The sequence below is a fragment of the Carassius auratus genome, chromosome 28 (genome assembly GCF_003368295.1).
Source record: "Carassius auratus strain Wakin chromosome 28, ASM336829v1, whole genome shotgun sequence".
Lineage (NCBI taxonomy): Eukaryota > Metazoa > Chordata > Actinopteri > Cypriniformes > Cyprinidae > Carassius > Carassius auratus.
This window is the reverse complement of record NC_039270.1, coordinates 21994155-22009560: the sequence shown is the minus strand read 5'-3', so window position 1 is coordinate 22009560 and position 15406 is coordinate 21994155. Positions and strand designations below refer to the sequence as shown.

The window sequence follows — 15406 nt, the reverse complement described above, 5'->3', positions numbered from 1 at the left end:
ATAGCGAGGCCGCGAACAGCCGTCTTTGTCCCCGTGTGAACTACAAAGCTTTCATTGGTTTTTGTACAGTCCCCGCGGTTTGAATCTTGAATCTTGAGTGTAGCAAAATAGCGGCACTCTTTAAATTGTGTATCCAGTAAACGTGCACGAGTCAGAAAGTTGTAACATTAACCAGAACACCAGATTGGATCCAGCCATAAAGTCTTTATTTTAAAACACATCATGTTTCAAACACAGATGCACATACTAATTAATGCGCGTACTTAAGTCAAAACACAATTATTGAGGAGTAAACAATTATTCAGAGAAGCCCTTTCAGAGAGAGGAGGAAGAAATTAAATTAAATCAGTAAAATCAGCAGATCATGTATAAAGTTCAAAGTCTATTCTCTTTGAGTTGTAGAACGGGGCACCTTCTTGCTCAATCCTCCTACAATATACTCCGTCCTTGAAGTAGCCCTCGTCCACCCAGCCCTGGGATAAAAGATACAGCCACATTTACATTTAACCAAAATAAATAAATATCAAAACAGTATTTATCCTTAATAAAAAAATACTTAAACATCAAATAAAGAGCAAACATTTACGCAGTTGTGATGCATGTAATTATTTGCTACTTGAAGCAACAAACATAAATGCAATAATGTTTTTAAACTGGTTCCCAAACCACTCTTTCCCATCTACTATTAATTGCCACTGGTTAAGTCAATGCCTCTAGACCACTCCAAAAAAGAAATAAATGGATACATAAAATAGAATGAACAATGAAATAATGCATCTATCAGTGTTTACATCTTTTAAACCATTTTAATATAAGAAATATAGTGTCCAATTACTTCTGAAAATTTAAGTTTGATATTAAAGCACTGATAATGTCTTACCTGCATCTGTTGGCTGCTGAAGGGCCCATAGAGCTCAGAGTTTTCCTCATTGTCCCATTTGTACTCCCACATGACCTCATCACTGACTAGAGAGGAACACAAAGCATTATTACTAAGGGGTCAGCCGAGAATCATGTCATCATGAAAGACGACTGGCAATACAATTTTCAGGACTCGTTACAAAAGGTTGCTACACTGCTAGTACTAATAGAAGTTCATTTTTAAATTGTATCTGATCATGCCACCCTTAAAAATCCATCCTTGTATAATCACGTACCTCTGCTGTTGTCTTTATCCTCAACCTTTTCTGCAGCTTGCTTCTCATCAAAATCCTCGCCGAACATGTCTAGCTCATCTTTCTCCTCTTCATCATCCTCTAGTATCTTGGCTGCCTTTCCTCGAGTCATCCCCTTCAGCTTGTAGGCAAGCTTTTCATAAGTCTGCTGATAAATTTCAAATTCTCCGATCCCCACCAGTCTATCTGCCAATGCTGTCAGTTTGTCCAGTTTATCAGCGTCTCTGTTCAAAGTCTCTTTTTTCTCCTCCTCCCCTTCTCTCAGTCGCCCTTTCTTCTTGCGTCCTCCAAGACCACCAAGTCTTCTCAGAGCAGCAGCCACTGTTTCTCCCGGCAGCATCAGCTCAATGACGGCTTCTGCGAGCTGATGATGGCTGTACGTGGCCAGAGGGTCTTCTGCAGGTCCTTTCTCCTCTTCTTCCTCCTCATCTTCCTCACCGTCTTTCTGCTGTTCCTCACGTTTATCTCCTCTTCTGCTTCATCTTCATCACCAATTCTTCTCTTCCGCTTAGCTGCGAGGCCTTTTTCTTTTTCACGGGCTGCTCTTTTATCTTCACCTGTGTGAAGAGATACAGTTTGATCAATGATTTGTGACCCTGGACAAAAAAAGCATTCATAAATAGCACAGACAAATTTGTAGCAATAGCCAAAAATACATTGTAAGGGTCTAAATTACTAGTTTTTCTTAAATGCCAAAAACATTAGGATGTGAAGTAAAGATCATGTCTCATGAAGATATTTGGTAAATATTCTACAGTAAATATATCAAAACAATTTGTGATTAATAATATGCATTGCTTAGAATTTGAACAAATTTAAATGCGTTTTTTTTTTTCATCATTCATTCATTATTTTTTTTAACATTTTTAGATTCTAGATTTTCAAATAGTTGTATCTATCAGTAAAAATATTGTCCTATCCTAATAAACCATAAATCAATGGAAAGCTTATTAATTCAGATTTCAGATTATGTATAAATCTCAGTATCAAAAGACTGACCCTTATGAGTAGTTTTGTGGTCAAGTCTCTTAATAAAATAGGGTCTATTTTAACGCTTATACTTAGATTATCAACTGTTTCTCAAAATCCATGCAATAAAATGTACCCAGTCGATATTGTCCAGCCAGTTGTCTCTGATATCTTCCTCTTTGTTGACAAAATAGTTGCCCTCTGAATCAAAGTGTCCCTCCTGCATTTCCTCGGTGAGGTTGAAAGGGGTGATGCGGACACCCTCGTCATAGTCAATGGTTGCCATTTCCTGCCCTGTAAACACAAAGCAAGTCTTAGTTGAGTAATAATTAAAAAAAAATTAAATCAAAAATAAAACACAAGCAATCTAGTGTTTCAAATTACTTTGTCATTTCTCTGCCTTTTAAATAGCAGGCACTACAAAGGTCTAGAGAAAGAACCAAAAAAACATTCTTCAGTGTGTATATTTCATTATCTGCATGAAGCCAATCATGAAATTATTATCCACAGACCTTCCACATCGTCACTGGCAAGGATGTCATATTTGCTGCTATATTCTCTTTCCTCTCCTTCATCTTCCTCATCACTGTCCAAAGAGTGTTTCTCCTTAAATCTGGATCCTGGGCCAATCACGCCATCAACAATCTGTAAAAAGACGTTGGTTAGAGCAGAACAGAGCATGAGATTTTTCACAGAACAGCACAGTCCTATTACAAACAGAATGACAATATGCTTGTTGATGCAACAGAACACTTTTTAAAGTGTTATATGGAACTGACCTTCTTCTTCGGAACATCTTCCAAAGTAATCTCCCCATCTCCATCCTCAAATGTCACTTTCCTTTTCGACATGCTGAAAGAGGCATAAGACGGTTGACTACAGTTTTGTTGTGCGTGTATAGTGTACTCATCTAGTATACACTGTGAAAGTTGGTTACACTTTATTTTGATAGTCCACTTTAAACATTCCACTAAGTATAAGTAACTTTGAAACTGTAAACTAATTCTCATTAATTTCAAAATCCATGTCTACTAACTCTCAGAGTAGACTGTTAGGTTAGGTTTAATATAAGCAGTTGAGATTACTTACAAAGTTTCTTATAGTCAGTATGTTGTGGATCAAAATAAGGTGCTAGAAGACATCAAGCAGAAAGTCTACTAATACTCTAAAGACTGCTAGTTGACATCTTGCTCAAAACTAGCTTACTCTTAGTACAATGTCTAAAGTGGACTATCAAAAGAGTTTTGCCTTTAAGTTTTATACTCTTAACATAAATCCTGATGATGCATGAAACCCGTGGAGTGGTTTAAACCTAATTTGCGAGACTCTGTATAAAACCAAACTAATAGCAGTTAACTACACAGCATAAAGAATTGGGCCTATACTTTATGCACATCTACAAAACTGTGATAATATATAATAACCTAATACAAACAAAAATGTATCAAGTATCACATTTAATTGTTCAGTATTTACACCACTGCTGCGCAATGCGCGAGCTAATGCTGCGATCGTGCGTATGGAGCGCGTAACTTACGTCAAAAAAATACAAGACCGTATATAAAATAAACCTGAGCTCGACCTACACAGACTGGTCAGCTGTAGTAAAAATAATAATTATATTAAAATAAAAAATACAGATAATGAACCCACTGTGAAATGTTTGGTTACCTGGATGTTATTCTCCCCGCTGCGCCATTCAAGCACACTAAAACCGGAACTACGTCATTCGAGAAATTCTCTCTCGCCACCTGCAGGTAAACCGGATTAATGACGATTAAAGCATTTCTGTGACCTCACGTCCATCACTTGATCTGCTCGGACATTTTACAAAAACCTTTTGATTTCCGTTTCAAACTATTGTTTTGTTGTTTTCAGATGAGTATCTGATGTTACAGTTAACACTGGGTTTTATGTTTTCTGGGAACATCTCACTCTTTGGATAGAGAAAAACCTCTTTATTGTAAATATTAGAGATAGGCAGATGAAGCATTGTGAAGCTTTTGAGTCTTTTCCCCGATTGTACCAAAAGATACTCAAAGCCTCAAAGACAGACAGTACCAGTGACATCTAGTGGTCAGCTGCTATTACAGCAGCCACTTTTTAAATTATTCAACATCTTGTTGATTGCAGTTTCAATACAAAAGCATTGCTCAGCAATAGCAGCTGTGTCTTCTTTCTGATAATCATTGTCCATACATGAACGTGTTACTATCTATGTTACTATGAAGCAGGGAACTAAGCATTTTCGCTTCTCCTTATAATGAATGAAGCTGCGCCAAAGACTTTACTTCAGGTGTTTCATAGTGACGTATGAAGCCTCAAACGTCATTGGTGACGTGATCACAGACATTTGATACAAGCAAGTCTTTTGAACCAGTCTGCTTCAATAGAGTCAAACAGGCCTCAGAGCCTAAATGTCAAATGTCTATATATGTGTCTCTATGAAAACTAAATACAGAAAGGTACATTTGAAAAGCAGAACAACTGTGCAAAAGCCACCAGTTGCAAACACAGTGTTTTGGTAAGATGTATGTAGTAAATATTTGATGACAGCCAGAATTAGAAAAATGAATTGATAATACAGTCATGGCAAAACGTTTTGGCAGTGATGCATTTTTTTATCATTACATAGAGAGCATCTGCATCCACAGTGAGGCCAAAAGTTTTGGACAACGGCCTGGTGTCAAGAAGGGCAGCAAAGAAGCCACTTCTCTCCAAGAAAAACATCAAGGACAGACTGAAATTCTGCAGGATGTACAAGGATTAGACAGAAGACTGGTGCAGAGTGATTTCCTCTGACGAGGCTCCCTTCCGACTGTTTGGGACATCTGAAAAATAGATTGCTCAGAGAAGAAAAGGTGAATGAGTCCTGTGTTGTGCCAACAGTGAAGCATCCTGAGACCATTCATGTGTGGGGTTGTTTTTCAACTGAGGCAGAGGGCTCTCAGATAATTCTGCCCAAAAACACTTAATAAAGAATGGTATCAAAACGTCCTGCAAAGAGCGACTTCTTCCAACGATCCATGAGCAATTTGGTGATCCGTGCATGTTCCAGCATGACGGAGCACCATGTCACAAAGCAAAAGTGATAAAGAAGATCATAACATTGAAATTTTGGATCCGTGGCCAAGGCAGCTCCCCAGATCTCCATCCCATAGAGAACCTGTGGTCAGTCCTCGAGAGGTGAGTGGACAAGAAGAAGCCCACAAACTGTGATCAACTCTGAGAACTAATTGACAACAGTGGATCTCCATCAGTCAGGATTTGGCTCAGAAGATAATATCCAGCATGATAGAGTGAATTACAGAGGTTATGAAGAACAAGGGTCAACACTGGAAATATTGACTCATATTGCCAACAAAGCCTCTAAAACGTATGATATGCGTATCTTTGTTTTTCAGTATACCATAGAAGCGTGGGGAAATAATAATTTCCAAAAACTGAAGCAGCAAACTTTGCAAAACACAAAAATTGTCACTGTATGCAGATGATCTGTTCTGTTACTCATAAGCGTTTACTTCCCTCATTTTGTCTATAGATAAATTCATTAATATCCTGTTTGTTGGGGCTGTGAAAGCGCATATGTCGCTGCTGTTTCATCACGAAGTCTAAAGAGAATAGGGCATGGGCTTTTGTTACCAGGAAGTGGGTCGCGTTATTTATATTTCAACACTTGCGAGACCGGCGTTCGGGCGCGCGCTGGTAATACGAAACTTATAATATCATTCTGCTCTTTATACGATTCCCCGGGATTGAGGAGCTTGGCATGAAGGGATGTTTTTGCCACGAAGGCTGTATGGATATCCACGCTAAATCAACGGAAATACATTGACAAAAGTAAGTTGCTGCACCTGACACACAGCGAGTCGGTCTGTCAATGATGCGGTGACGCGATCACAATTCTGTGCCACCGTTTCCTTATTTATCTTTTTAAACAGCGCATATAGCTGCTTCAAGGGCACATACTATTTACGTGGCAACATATACTGTCTAGCACATTGACAGACACCGCATATACCGGATAGGCAAGTTATTCTCGTATGGTTTCATACTTGCTTAGAATTAGAAGCACTGTTTTTTTTTTTTTCTTAAAAAAACAAAGAACAATATCAATGGCAGATTAAATGTATCCATGGATTTTAATTTTTGTTCATGTAAAGCTCGCGCCAGGACACGGCTGCACGCCAGGTGGCGTTGTAATGAAGATCCATGAGAAGATTCTAACCCATTACCTGTCCTGCACTTCACCTGTCGATAAAGAGGGGTATCTTTACAAAAAGGTAAGGACCTGAATGTGCCAGTTAACCAAAATATTGTCAAACTAGGCCAGTTCTCCTCTGACAGGTGTGAAACCGCCTCAGCTGTCAGATTGGTTTATCATGTCAGCCGGGTTCAGGAAAGTGAAGTGGGCTACATTATATCTGACACATCCTATCTTATATTCTTCATGCCGCATTGGAGACTATACCTTCAGGATCATTGTATTGAGCTCTTTATGCAAAAAAAAAATTCATAGATTTATATTTTCATTTTTTGTTTCAATATGCTATCTACCTCCTCAAATCAAATAGGAAAATGTACAATTATAGGTCACTACAATTTCAAATGTATGGTAAAAGTAATGCTAATAGTGGCAAGCAGGACTATATGACTTGGTAATTAAATAGTTATTTTAAATTAAATCTAATAATAATCTCTTTCAATAACCAATATTTCAGAACAACCTAAAAATAAACCACCCTTTTTATCCGTAAATTGTACCACGGGACTGTTACACTTATTTAATACACATACCTAAAACTTATTAAAAAGCATGCCTTTGGCTAATGTAATTTTATAATTAGTGACACTAATTCAGGGTCAGAATATATCAGTATCAAATATATGTATAAAAAAATCGCATCTCGCATCTCCAATTTTCTCTCTTTAAATGAATCCTAATTGCACTGACCCTATTACCACATTTCTTCTCCACAGAGAGAGAGGAACACCACGTACCTGCGCCGCTGGTTTGTGCTGAAGGGGAATCTGCTGTTTTATCAGGAGCGTCCAGGCGATCGTAACCTGTTGGGTGTGATTGTTCTGGAGGGCTGCCTGGTGCAGGCGTGTGAGACGGATGGTCAGTTCTGTATCTCTCTGGTGTTCACTGGACCAGGCCTCCGCACGTATAGACTAGCCGCCGATGACCATCTCAGCCAGGAGAGCTGGATCGGTGCACTGTTCTGCGCCAGTCACATCTACCTTTCCATGATCGTCAAAGACCTGGAGAGACGCTACGAAGGTGCGTTTATCTGTATGTGTTTTTTTTTGTTGTGTCTACTGGCTTGAAGACAATTAACATGTGTGATTGGATTTTTTTCATGCCCTTAACAAAGCAGAAGCTAAAAGAGACAAAGGCCTTTTCCATCGAGACCTCTGAAGTGACGTCTTCACCCAATAAGATAATGGCTTCCTGGAACTCAGGACAACCTTATTTCTTACATGGGACTACCATAGTGCCCAGAGATGGGCGGAGCTACAGCACCAGTTCTGTATCTGTACCACCTCCGTCTACGCCGAACAGACCCATCAGCTATAGTCTTCATGGCCCTCCTATTCAATTCAAGAATACCAGTAAGCGTTCTCCAAAGCTCTGGCCCAAGAGAAATGCGCATGTCACACCCTTAAATGGTCCGGCACCATCTTCCGGGGAGTGGCCCATTGTGAACTTTGATCCTTTGGAAGACTTTAGTAAACTGCACGAGTACTATGGAAAGGAGGTTAGAAAACTCAGAGCTGATTGGCTGAAGAAGAAGCACAACGAAGTGGGACATGTCGAGGAGGACCTCATTGATCTTAGCTAGAGCAGCATCTAATATATATGAATGCTTATATCACATATATGCATTTGTTCATGTTGTCGTCTAAATACTAAACCTTGTTCAAAAACAATAGCTTGATGAATGTATTAAGATGCAGTGCTAGTAGAATCCTGCTGTCTTTTTAATTGTATGAAGGCATGCAGATTAGCACTGACTGACACAGATCTTGTGGCGTTTTTTTTGATAAAACATTTCTCATTTCCTCTCTGTGGTCTCTCAGCCTAGTTCCTTCTTGCTTGTAATAAAACAGACCCAAACCACCAGAAGCTTTACCCCCACTGTTAAAATAACTATGTGCAGACATTTACAACGGCAAATTTCCATATTGGTTCCAAAGTACTTCAGATACCGTCAGGCGAGGTTTTATTACAGTCTACAAGTCTACAGGTTAGTTGTAGAGCAGTAAATGCATGATAATAACTAATATTTTATTTATTGTCATATGTTTTAAAATGTGTACTGAGAGAGCCTAATCAATAATGTGATCTTGTGAAGAGGGTGACAAAAGTGACTGTTTAGTTCTGCCTTACAAAACTTGTTTCGCACAGCTCAGGAGGTTTCGCAGACAAACTGAAATACACGCCCTTTATATTCTTCCTCTTTCACAACGTCTCAGCTCTTTGGGGATGTAGATGCACCTTTTTTCTTTTAGTTTCTAGTGTACTTAACTCATCTGGAACGTTAAAAACATTAGAAGCAGCAGTTCTTTTTATGTGATCCTGGACCACAAAACCAGACCTCAAGACCTCATCATTTGTAGCAATAGCCCAAAAAAAAAAAAACCTTTCTTTGGGTAAAAAATTATAGATTTATCTTTTCTGACTAAAATAATTAGGATATTAAGTAAATATCATGTTCCATGAAGATATTTTGTAAATTTCCTAGTGTAAATATATCAAAACTTAACTTTTGATTAGTAATATGCATCGCTAAGAATTCATTTGGACAAATTCATAGGGGATTTTCTCAATATTTAGATTGTTTTGCACCCTCAGATTCCCGATTTTCAATTAGTTGTATCACGGCCAAATACTGTCCGATCCTAACAAACCAGACATCAATGGAAAGCTTATTTATTCAGATTTTCGAAAAATGTACACTTAAGACACTTGAGTTTTATGGCCCAGGGTCACATATTACAGTCTTATCAGTAAGCACCAAAAATAAAGTTTGTATGCATCAAGCATTTCAGAGGTGCAGCTCTTTATAGTGTAGGTTTCCCAAGGACACTGCACTTCATCAACAGTTCTGCTACTTTTATTCAGCCCTACTTCAGGCACAGGGTCACTAGTTAATTCTATTTGGATGGGTTAACATGTTTTAACTATCAAATGTCTTAATTTAATATAGATACATTTTTGTTAGAATACATTTAATATAATTCATTTGAATGATAATTTGTTTAGGGATACATTTGATTGTTTTATCTAGTATCTGTCCTCAAATGTAAATTATAATAAATCATGTAAAAATAAGTTTAATTTAATGCTAAGTTAATTTAGTAAGTTACATGTTAAGTCTGTATTTCAGCCTTTGCATATTGCACAGCATCAGTAAGAATTATTATCATTTTTTTATCAGTTGATTTATTCAGTGTTTGTATGTATTTTATTATACTTAATTCAACTTTTATTTTGAACCATTATATTATTGTAAGAATCAAATTAGAATAAAAGTCCTAATAAATTGTTCTGTTAAGATCCTGATGTTATTTTATTTATTCGAATGTGGACAGATTCATCTTTAGATATTGTGAGCAGATGTAACAAAAATTCAGTCTAGATATTGCGGTTAGTAAAATGATTCATGAACTCACATTATGAAATGTTATAGGGATTCTGTGACATACATCGGAGCTCTGACAACAAAAACCTAAAAACACGAAGCTCCTCATTTCAAGCATGACATCTACACCCCAGCTATGTCTAACCCCGACAGCCTTTTTCACCTCATCCAGATTCCAGACGTCTCTGCTGTGATAAACAGCTTTCACGATACATGTCAGTAGATCTCGTTACACGTAACATGTACTGTACATATAGACATGTACACTTTGACAGTTCATAAACAAAACAAAGATGACTGACACAGTGGCCTACAAAATACCAAATCAGGTGTATACACAACCTGATCAGTCACCGGTCAGACTTACTTAAAAAGTGTCTACACTGAGTTTGTATTGTGTTTGAGAGAATCATTCAATGATGACCCACACTTCCTCTGACCCAGGCTTTCCCTCCCCTCTCTGTTAATCTCTCTCATACACATTGAATGCTGTTCCACCATATATAGTTATAGGAGGGGTGTATTAATATAGCATACTATATATAATTTGAGAACCTGCTAATCATTCAGCTGCTTTTTCAATGACTGCAAGAGTTATCAGTGTAGCCTTAACATTAAATCATTACTAAGGAATACATTATTAAGCATACATATATTAGTTTTTTACAGGAAATGCAAGAAAATTCATTTTATACTGTATAATCATTTACTTTTAGAGCTTATTATTACCCTTTAAGCTCTTCCATTACAACTTACATGACTTTCTGACTTTTAACAGTATCTCCATAAAGAAATGCCACCTTTAAAAAATTGCAGCAAATGAAGAATGAAAGATCTGGACAAGATCTAGAAGTGGGAACTAAACACGTGAAGGACAGACTCGCAAGGTATCAGATGAGCCTAAAGGAGGAAAGGAATGCAAAACAAACTGTAGTGTTGCTAGAATGATGGATTAAACAGAGAAGAAAAGGAGAGCTCAAGGAGCAGACAACTTTTATGTTTTGCTATTTTGGTCACTCTCAGCTGTCCATTATCCCCGCCTATCCAAAAGAACCTGTATTAAGCCTCAGATTTCCTTTCATGTGTGTCCTATACCAACTCCTCACATTGTGCTGCTGATCATCTCAAACTGAAAGAAACAGGATAATTGCGTGCCCATACACTGATCAGCCTCTCAAACTGCACCTCACAGTGACTGCAGAGTGACCGAGCGAGCTCAAAGAGCTCCAGAGAGAGAGAGAGAGTGCTGAATTTGGGCATGGCCATGTGGCGGGGTGAGGTGGGGGGACTTGGACCCAAATCTTATGGCATCACTATACTAGGAAAGGCATTAAAACCTATTTTTGATTAGGGCTGATTTGGAGAGAGGTGACAAGATGGCAAGGGTTAAGATGTTACCTCTGCCTCCTTATATTTCAGAGGGGGGCGTGTACGCATATATGAAAAAGATAATCATTGGCTCAAAAAAATCTCTGGATTTACATCAATCAGTATCTTTTATTGCATCCTCCCCCATCCCAACGCCAGGATTCAGAAGTAACATTAAACCAGATATTGATCCACCACTAAACATTACAGACCATTCATTTCAAATCATTTGTGCAAAGTTATGTGATTGTGCAAAGCTCAAACAGACCCTTACGTCTCCATGTCCTTATTAGTCTACGTGAGACTCGCAGACTGCTGCCACCGGTGTCAGATTCATCCCATTCCAAGACTCTAATAGCTATTTCTGAGCACTGTAAGATGATAGTACATCCCACCCTGTGTTCCTTCATCGCTTTACCCCTACCTCATCTCTCTCGCCTTTCATAGTTTTCCCTGTCTCTATTCCTTCCCTCTGTCTTTTTCCCAAGCCACACTTAAGGCTGGATCTATAATTAGCAAGGGGCCTTCGGCAGTATATAAGCCCCCCAGGAACAAGTCACCACGCGGCTTCAGTCTTCACTTCTTGAGCTTCTTAGACTTCACACATACCGTCTCAGCATGGTGAGTAACCTGAACCTTAGGTGTTACCTGGACACATAGGAACCAAGGACATAATGCATCAGTCTCAGCAGGGTTGAATGGAAGAGAGCGTCTGATTCTTGGAGAATTGAACTGTGGACTTATAATGCATTTAACAGGATGAGACAAACTGGGCAGTGTTTCTGAAGCTGTTCTTTCTGATCCTGGACAAGCAGTTATAAACTGCTAAACTGAGTGGTTTTGCTTTCACTTCCCATGATATATGGGATTTTTTTTTTTTTTTGTAATTTTCTGTAAGATGTTAAATAAAAAATATATAGAATATTGCACGTTTTACCAGAAAGCATAATGTACGAACAGTTTTATGAATCATTGAGGAGCGACCTATGCAAAGAGCATTATTTGGATGTATATCACATGTAAACATGTATGTTTCATTATAGAATATGGCTGAACAGGGTTTTATTAACAATAAATATTGTCTTATGAATGAGACTTGTGTGGCACTGCAGTGTCAGTGCATGATTTTCTGTCATTATGTATTATTTTCAACAACACAGAGCAAATATGCACTATTTAGCCGTGCTGACTGAAAAATAATAATAATAATAATATTTTTTCTTTCTAGGCACCCAAGAAGGCCAAGAGGAGGGCAGGAGGAGGAGAGGGCTCCTCCAATGTGTTCTCCATGTTTGAGCAGAGCCAGATTCAGGAGTACAAAGAGGTAAATAGTTTTTCAGATCTTATAATTATTAAAAGTAAACTCTATATTTTTAGAACAATATATATTGTAAATATGTTTAGATACTTTATTTCAGTTTTTTTAGTTTCATTAAAGTGAGATTTCTGGGGGTAAATGTTCCCAGACATGGATCTTATCCTAAATATTGCTTCTGAACTGGAATTCTAATTCTAATATGATCAAATTCTGTTATCAGGTTAAAACCTATTTGTATTAGGGCTGAGCAAATGGACAATCTGAGTCAACAGATTGACATCATCTAGTCTTTTTGTGTTGTCTGCTAATACCCCGCCCCCCCACCAAAAAAAAGCCCTCCCATCTGTCCGACACTCCTGAACTCCTGATCCCAGTGGGGTGGCAGCTGAAGATCCTAGTGCATGCCAGAGGGACAGAAAGAAATCATGTGTGACATACAATGGACAAGATAAAAGAGAAGGCACAGTTGCAATAAAATACAGTTAATGAGGATTGTTTAAGGGCCCTTGAATTAGTTTGCAGGAAGGGAACATTAAATGCATATTAGACTTCTGAATGGACCTTGATATGACAAATAATGCACAAAAGAAATATCAGAAAAAAAAAAATCAGATTTACCAGTAGCTGACTTATGGCTGTTAAACATTGTGGTTAATCTTAATTAATTAATCTAAGACGCTAAGTAAAAAAAAAAAGTATGTATACACACATGCTAAATGGGTGAGCTGATTGGAATTAGCGTCAGGCAAGTGTGTGACTGAGCTAAGTAAGGGCTAAGTAAGGATGTGAAGTGGTTTGAATGGTTTATTAATAAATGATACAGCCTTCTCAAGTGCCTCTCCAGGAATGTCTGACATTAGAGTTGGGATTGACTTAACATGTCTCCCAGATGGAAAGAAGGATCAGCGAGGGTCTCTGTGGGGGCCAGGTGGGAGTTAGCAGCTGCTGCTATTCAAGTCCCTTCTTGAGTTTCATGTGACTGAGAAGGACGTTTTACTACTGTCAGGGAAGAGAAAAGGCTACAAGGGGAAGATTTCTTGTTAAATCAACTCTTTAGTCATTGGTTTGCAGCCTTATTTCCCCCAAGCTGCTGTAACAATGTGCTTTTCTCTGTCCTGCACGCATAGGCTTTCACAATCATTGACCAGAACAGAGACGGTATCATCAGCAAAGACGACCTTAGGGACGTGTTGGCCTCAATGGGTGAGTTGTGTCACTTGTGTCCTTTGTAAATATATCCATGAATGTGTGCTGACCATCCTTGTCTCTCTGTAGGCCAACTGAACGTGAAGAATGAGGAGCTGGAGGCCATGATCAAGGAAGCCAGCGGCCCAATCAACTTCACCGTTTTCCTCACCATGTTTGGAGAGAAGCTGAAGGGTATGCAAAAGTCCCCTTTACTGGCTGTTCTCCCTTTGGTTTTCCAACCATTGTTGAATTCACTCAGTGTAACTCGCTCTCCGTGTCTCTGAAAGGTGCTGACCCCGAAGACGTCATTGTGTCTGCCTTCAAGGTGCTGGACCCAGAGGGCACCGGCTTCATCAAGAAGCAATTGTAAGCCTGTATTTACTTACTCTTTATTTCAATGTGTCAAAAAAAACATAGCTGATATTCATTCTCTCTCTTTCCAGCCTTGAGGAGCTTCTGACCACTCAGTGCGACAGGTTCTCCGCAGAGGAGGTGAGATCAGATCTTGCTCTTCATAGTTTTTGGTGAACAATTCATCCATGCTTATGTTTCAGTCTCTAAAAAATTTAAGTTTAATCCGAATTCTTTGTTCTTCATCCATCAGATGAAGAATCTGTGGGCCGCCTTCCCCCCAGATGTTGCTGGCAATGTTGACTACAAGAACATCTGCTACGTCATCACACACGGAGAGGAGAAGGAGGAGTAAACGGTCGTGGAGTCAAGACAGAAAATGAAGAGATGAACATGCATCCCTCACTGCTTTACTCTCCCAGTCTGTTCTCTGTCCTCCTTCTCTTACTTTGTGCTTCTTCCTCCCTTTCTTCCTTTCCATCGTCTTTGTTACTCTCAAGCACTTACTCTTTCCATCTCTCCAAAGACTTGTCTCGCCGAGGCTGAATCGGGAGGGTGGAGAGGCTCATGACCACGGTGTCTGTCAAGTGGGGATATGGGATTATTTTCAATAAAAGGAGCATCATTTCTGTATCTCTCACATACTCTCTCTTTCTCTCTGTTTCTCACTCATTACCCACGACCACCTCTCATGCATGAAAGTTGCTGCATCTTCTGCTGCTGTCTTGAGGGTTGAAGGCATCTGTAACTTCTGGCTGCAATCTCTCTCTAGATAAATGTGGAAGAGTGCTCATTCAGAGGGAAAAAGAGGCAAGATGGAGTGATCTCACTCTATAATAGAGGAACCAGTCATCATTCTTGTTCTTTCCCCTGATAACTGACTAAAAAGAAAGAGAAAATTAGGGTTTTGTACCGAGAGAGCTTGGCCTCCTAAAAGTGATGCCAAGCTTATCTTGGAGGGAGTGAGAGAGACAGACCATCCAAAGGAAGAGAGGAGAGCAGGGACTGAAAGAAAACATATCCTCTTCACTCCCTCTCTCCCCTCCTCTTCACTATTTCTCTGTCAAGGTTTTTTTTTTTTTATCTAACCTTTTGCTTTCTGCATCTGGGCCTGCTTTGCTCTGTCAGGAACTCTTCTGTAACCAATAAAAAGACACAAACTGTGAATAAAACATCTTTTTGTACTGCTGTGTCTGCTGGCTGTGTGTGATAGGCGGGATAGAACTGTCTTTCTGTAGTTACAGAGTATAGAGATGGTAATATAAGTTAGATTACATAAGACTGCAGTTCTATGCTGCAGTAAATCACAAGGGTGACCAGCAGTATATGAGAACATACTGAGAGCATGCTCTCTGCTGGACAATGATAGTACTACAGCTGCAATAATA

General features: G+C 38.9%; 2 protein-coding genes and 1 pseudogene across 2 annotated transcripts; 2 read left to right on the top strand and 1 right to left on the bottom strand.

The window, feature by feature from the left end:
• Positions 1-184: 184 nt before the first annotated feature.
• LOC113047169 (CD2 antigen cytoplasmic tail-binding protein 2-like) lies at positions 185-3895 on the bottom strand. The gene is given in 9 exon segments (XM_026208462.1): positions 185-473; positions 881-966; positions 1158-1640; positions 1643-1711; positions 1714-1732; positions 2281-2438; positions 2657-2789; positions 2924-2996; positions 3816-3895. Coding segments are annotated over 8 exon segments (1131 nt in total). The 5' UTR covers position 2996; positions 3816-3895; the 3' UTR covers positions 185-362.
• Positions 3896-5527: 1632 nt separating this feature from the next.
• LOC113047173 (sesquipedalian-1-like) lies at positions 5528-8738 on the top strand (annotated as a pseudogene).
• A 2822-nt stretch (positions 8739-11560) lies between these two features.
• On the top strand, positions 11561-15202 carry LOC113047176 (myosin regulatory light chain 2, skeletal muscle isoform-like). The gene is made up of 7 exons (XM_026208473.1): positions 11561-11782; positions 12390-12485; positions 13607-13682; positions 13755-13859; positions 13955-14033; positions 14111-14159; positions 14272-15202. The coding sequence occupies exons 1-7, from the start codon at positions 11780-11782 to the stop codon at positions 14371-14373; spliced, it is 510 nt and encodes a 169-aa protein (XP_026064258.1). The 5' UTR covers positions 11561-11779; the 3' UTR covers positions 14374-15202.
• The last annotated feature ends 204 nt before the right edge of the window (positions 15203-15406 follow it).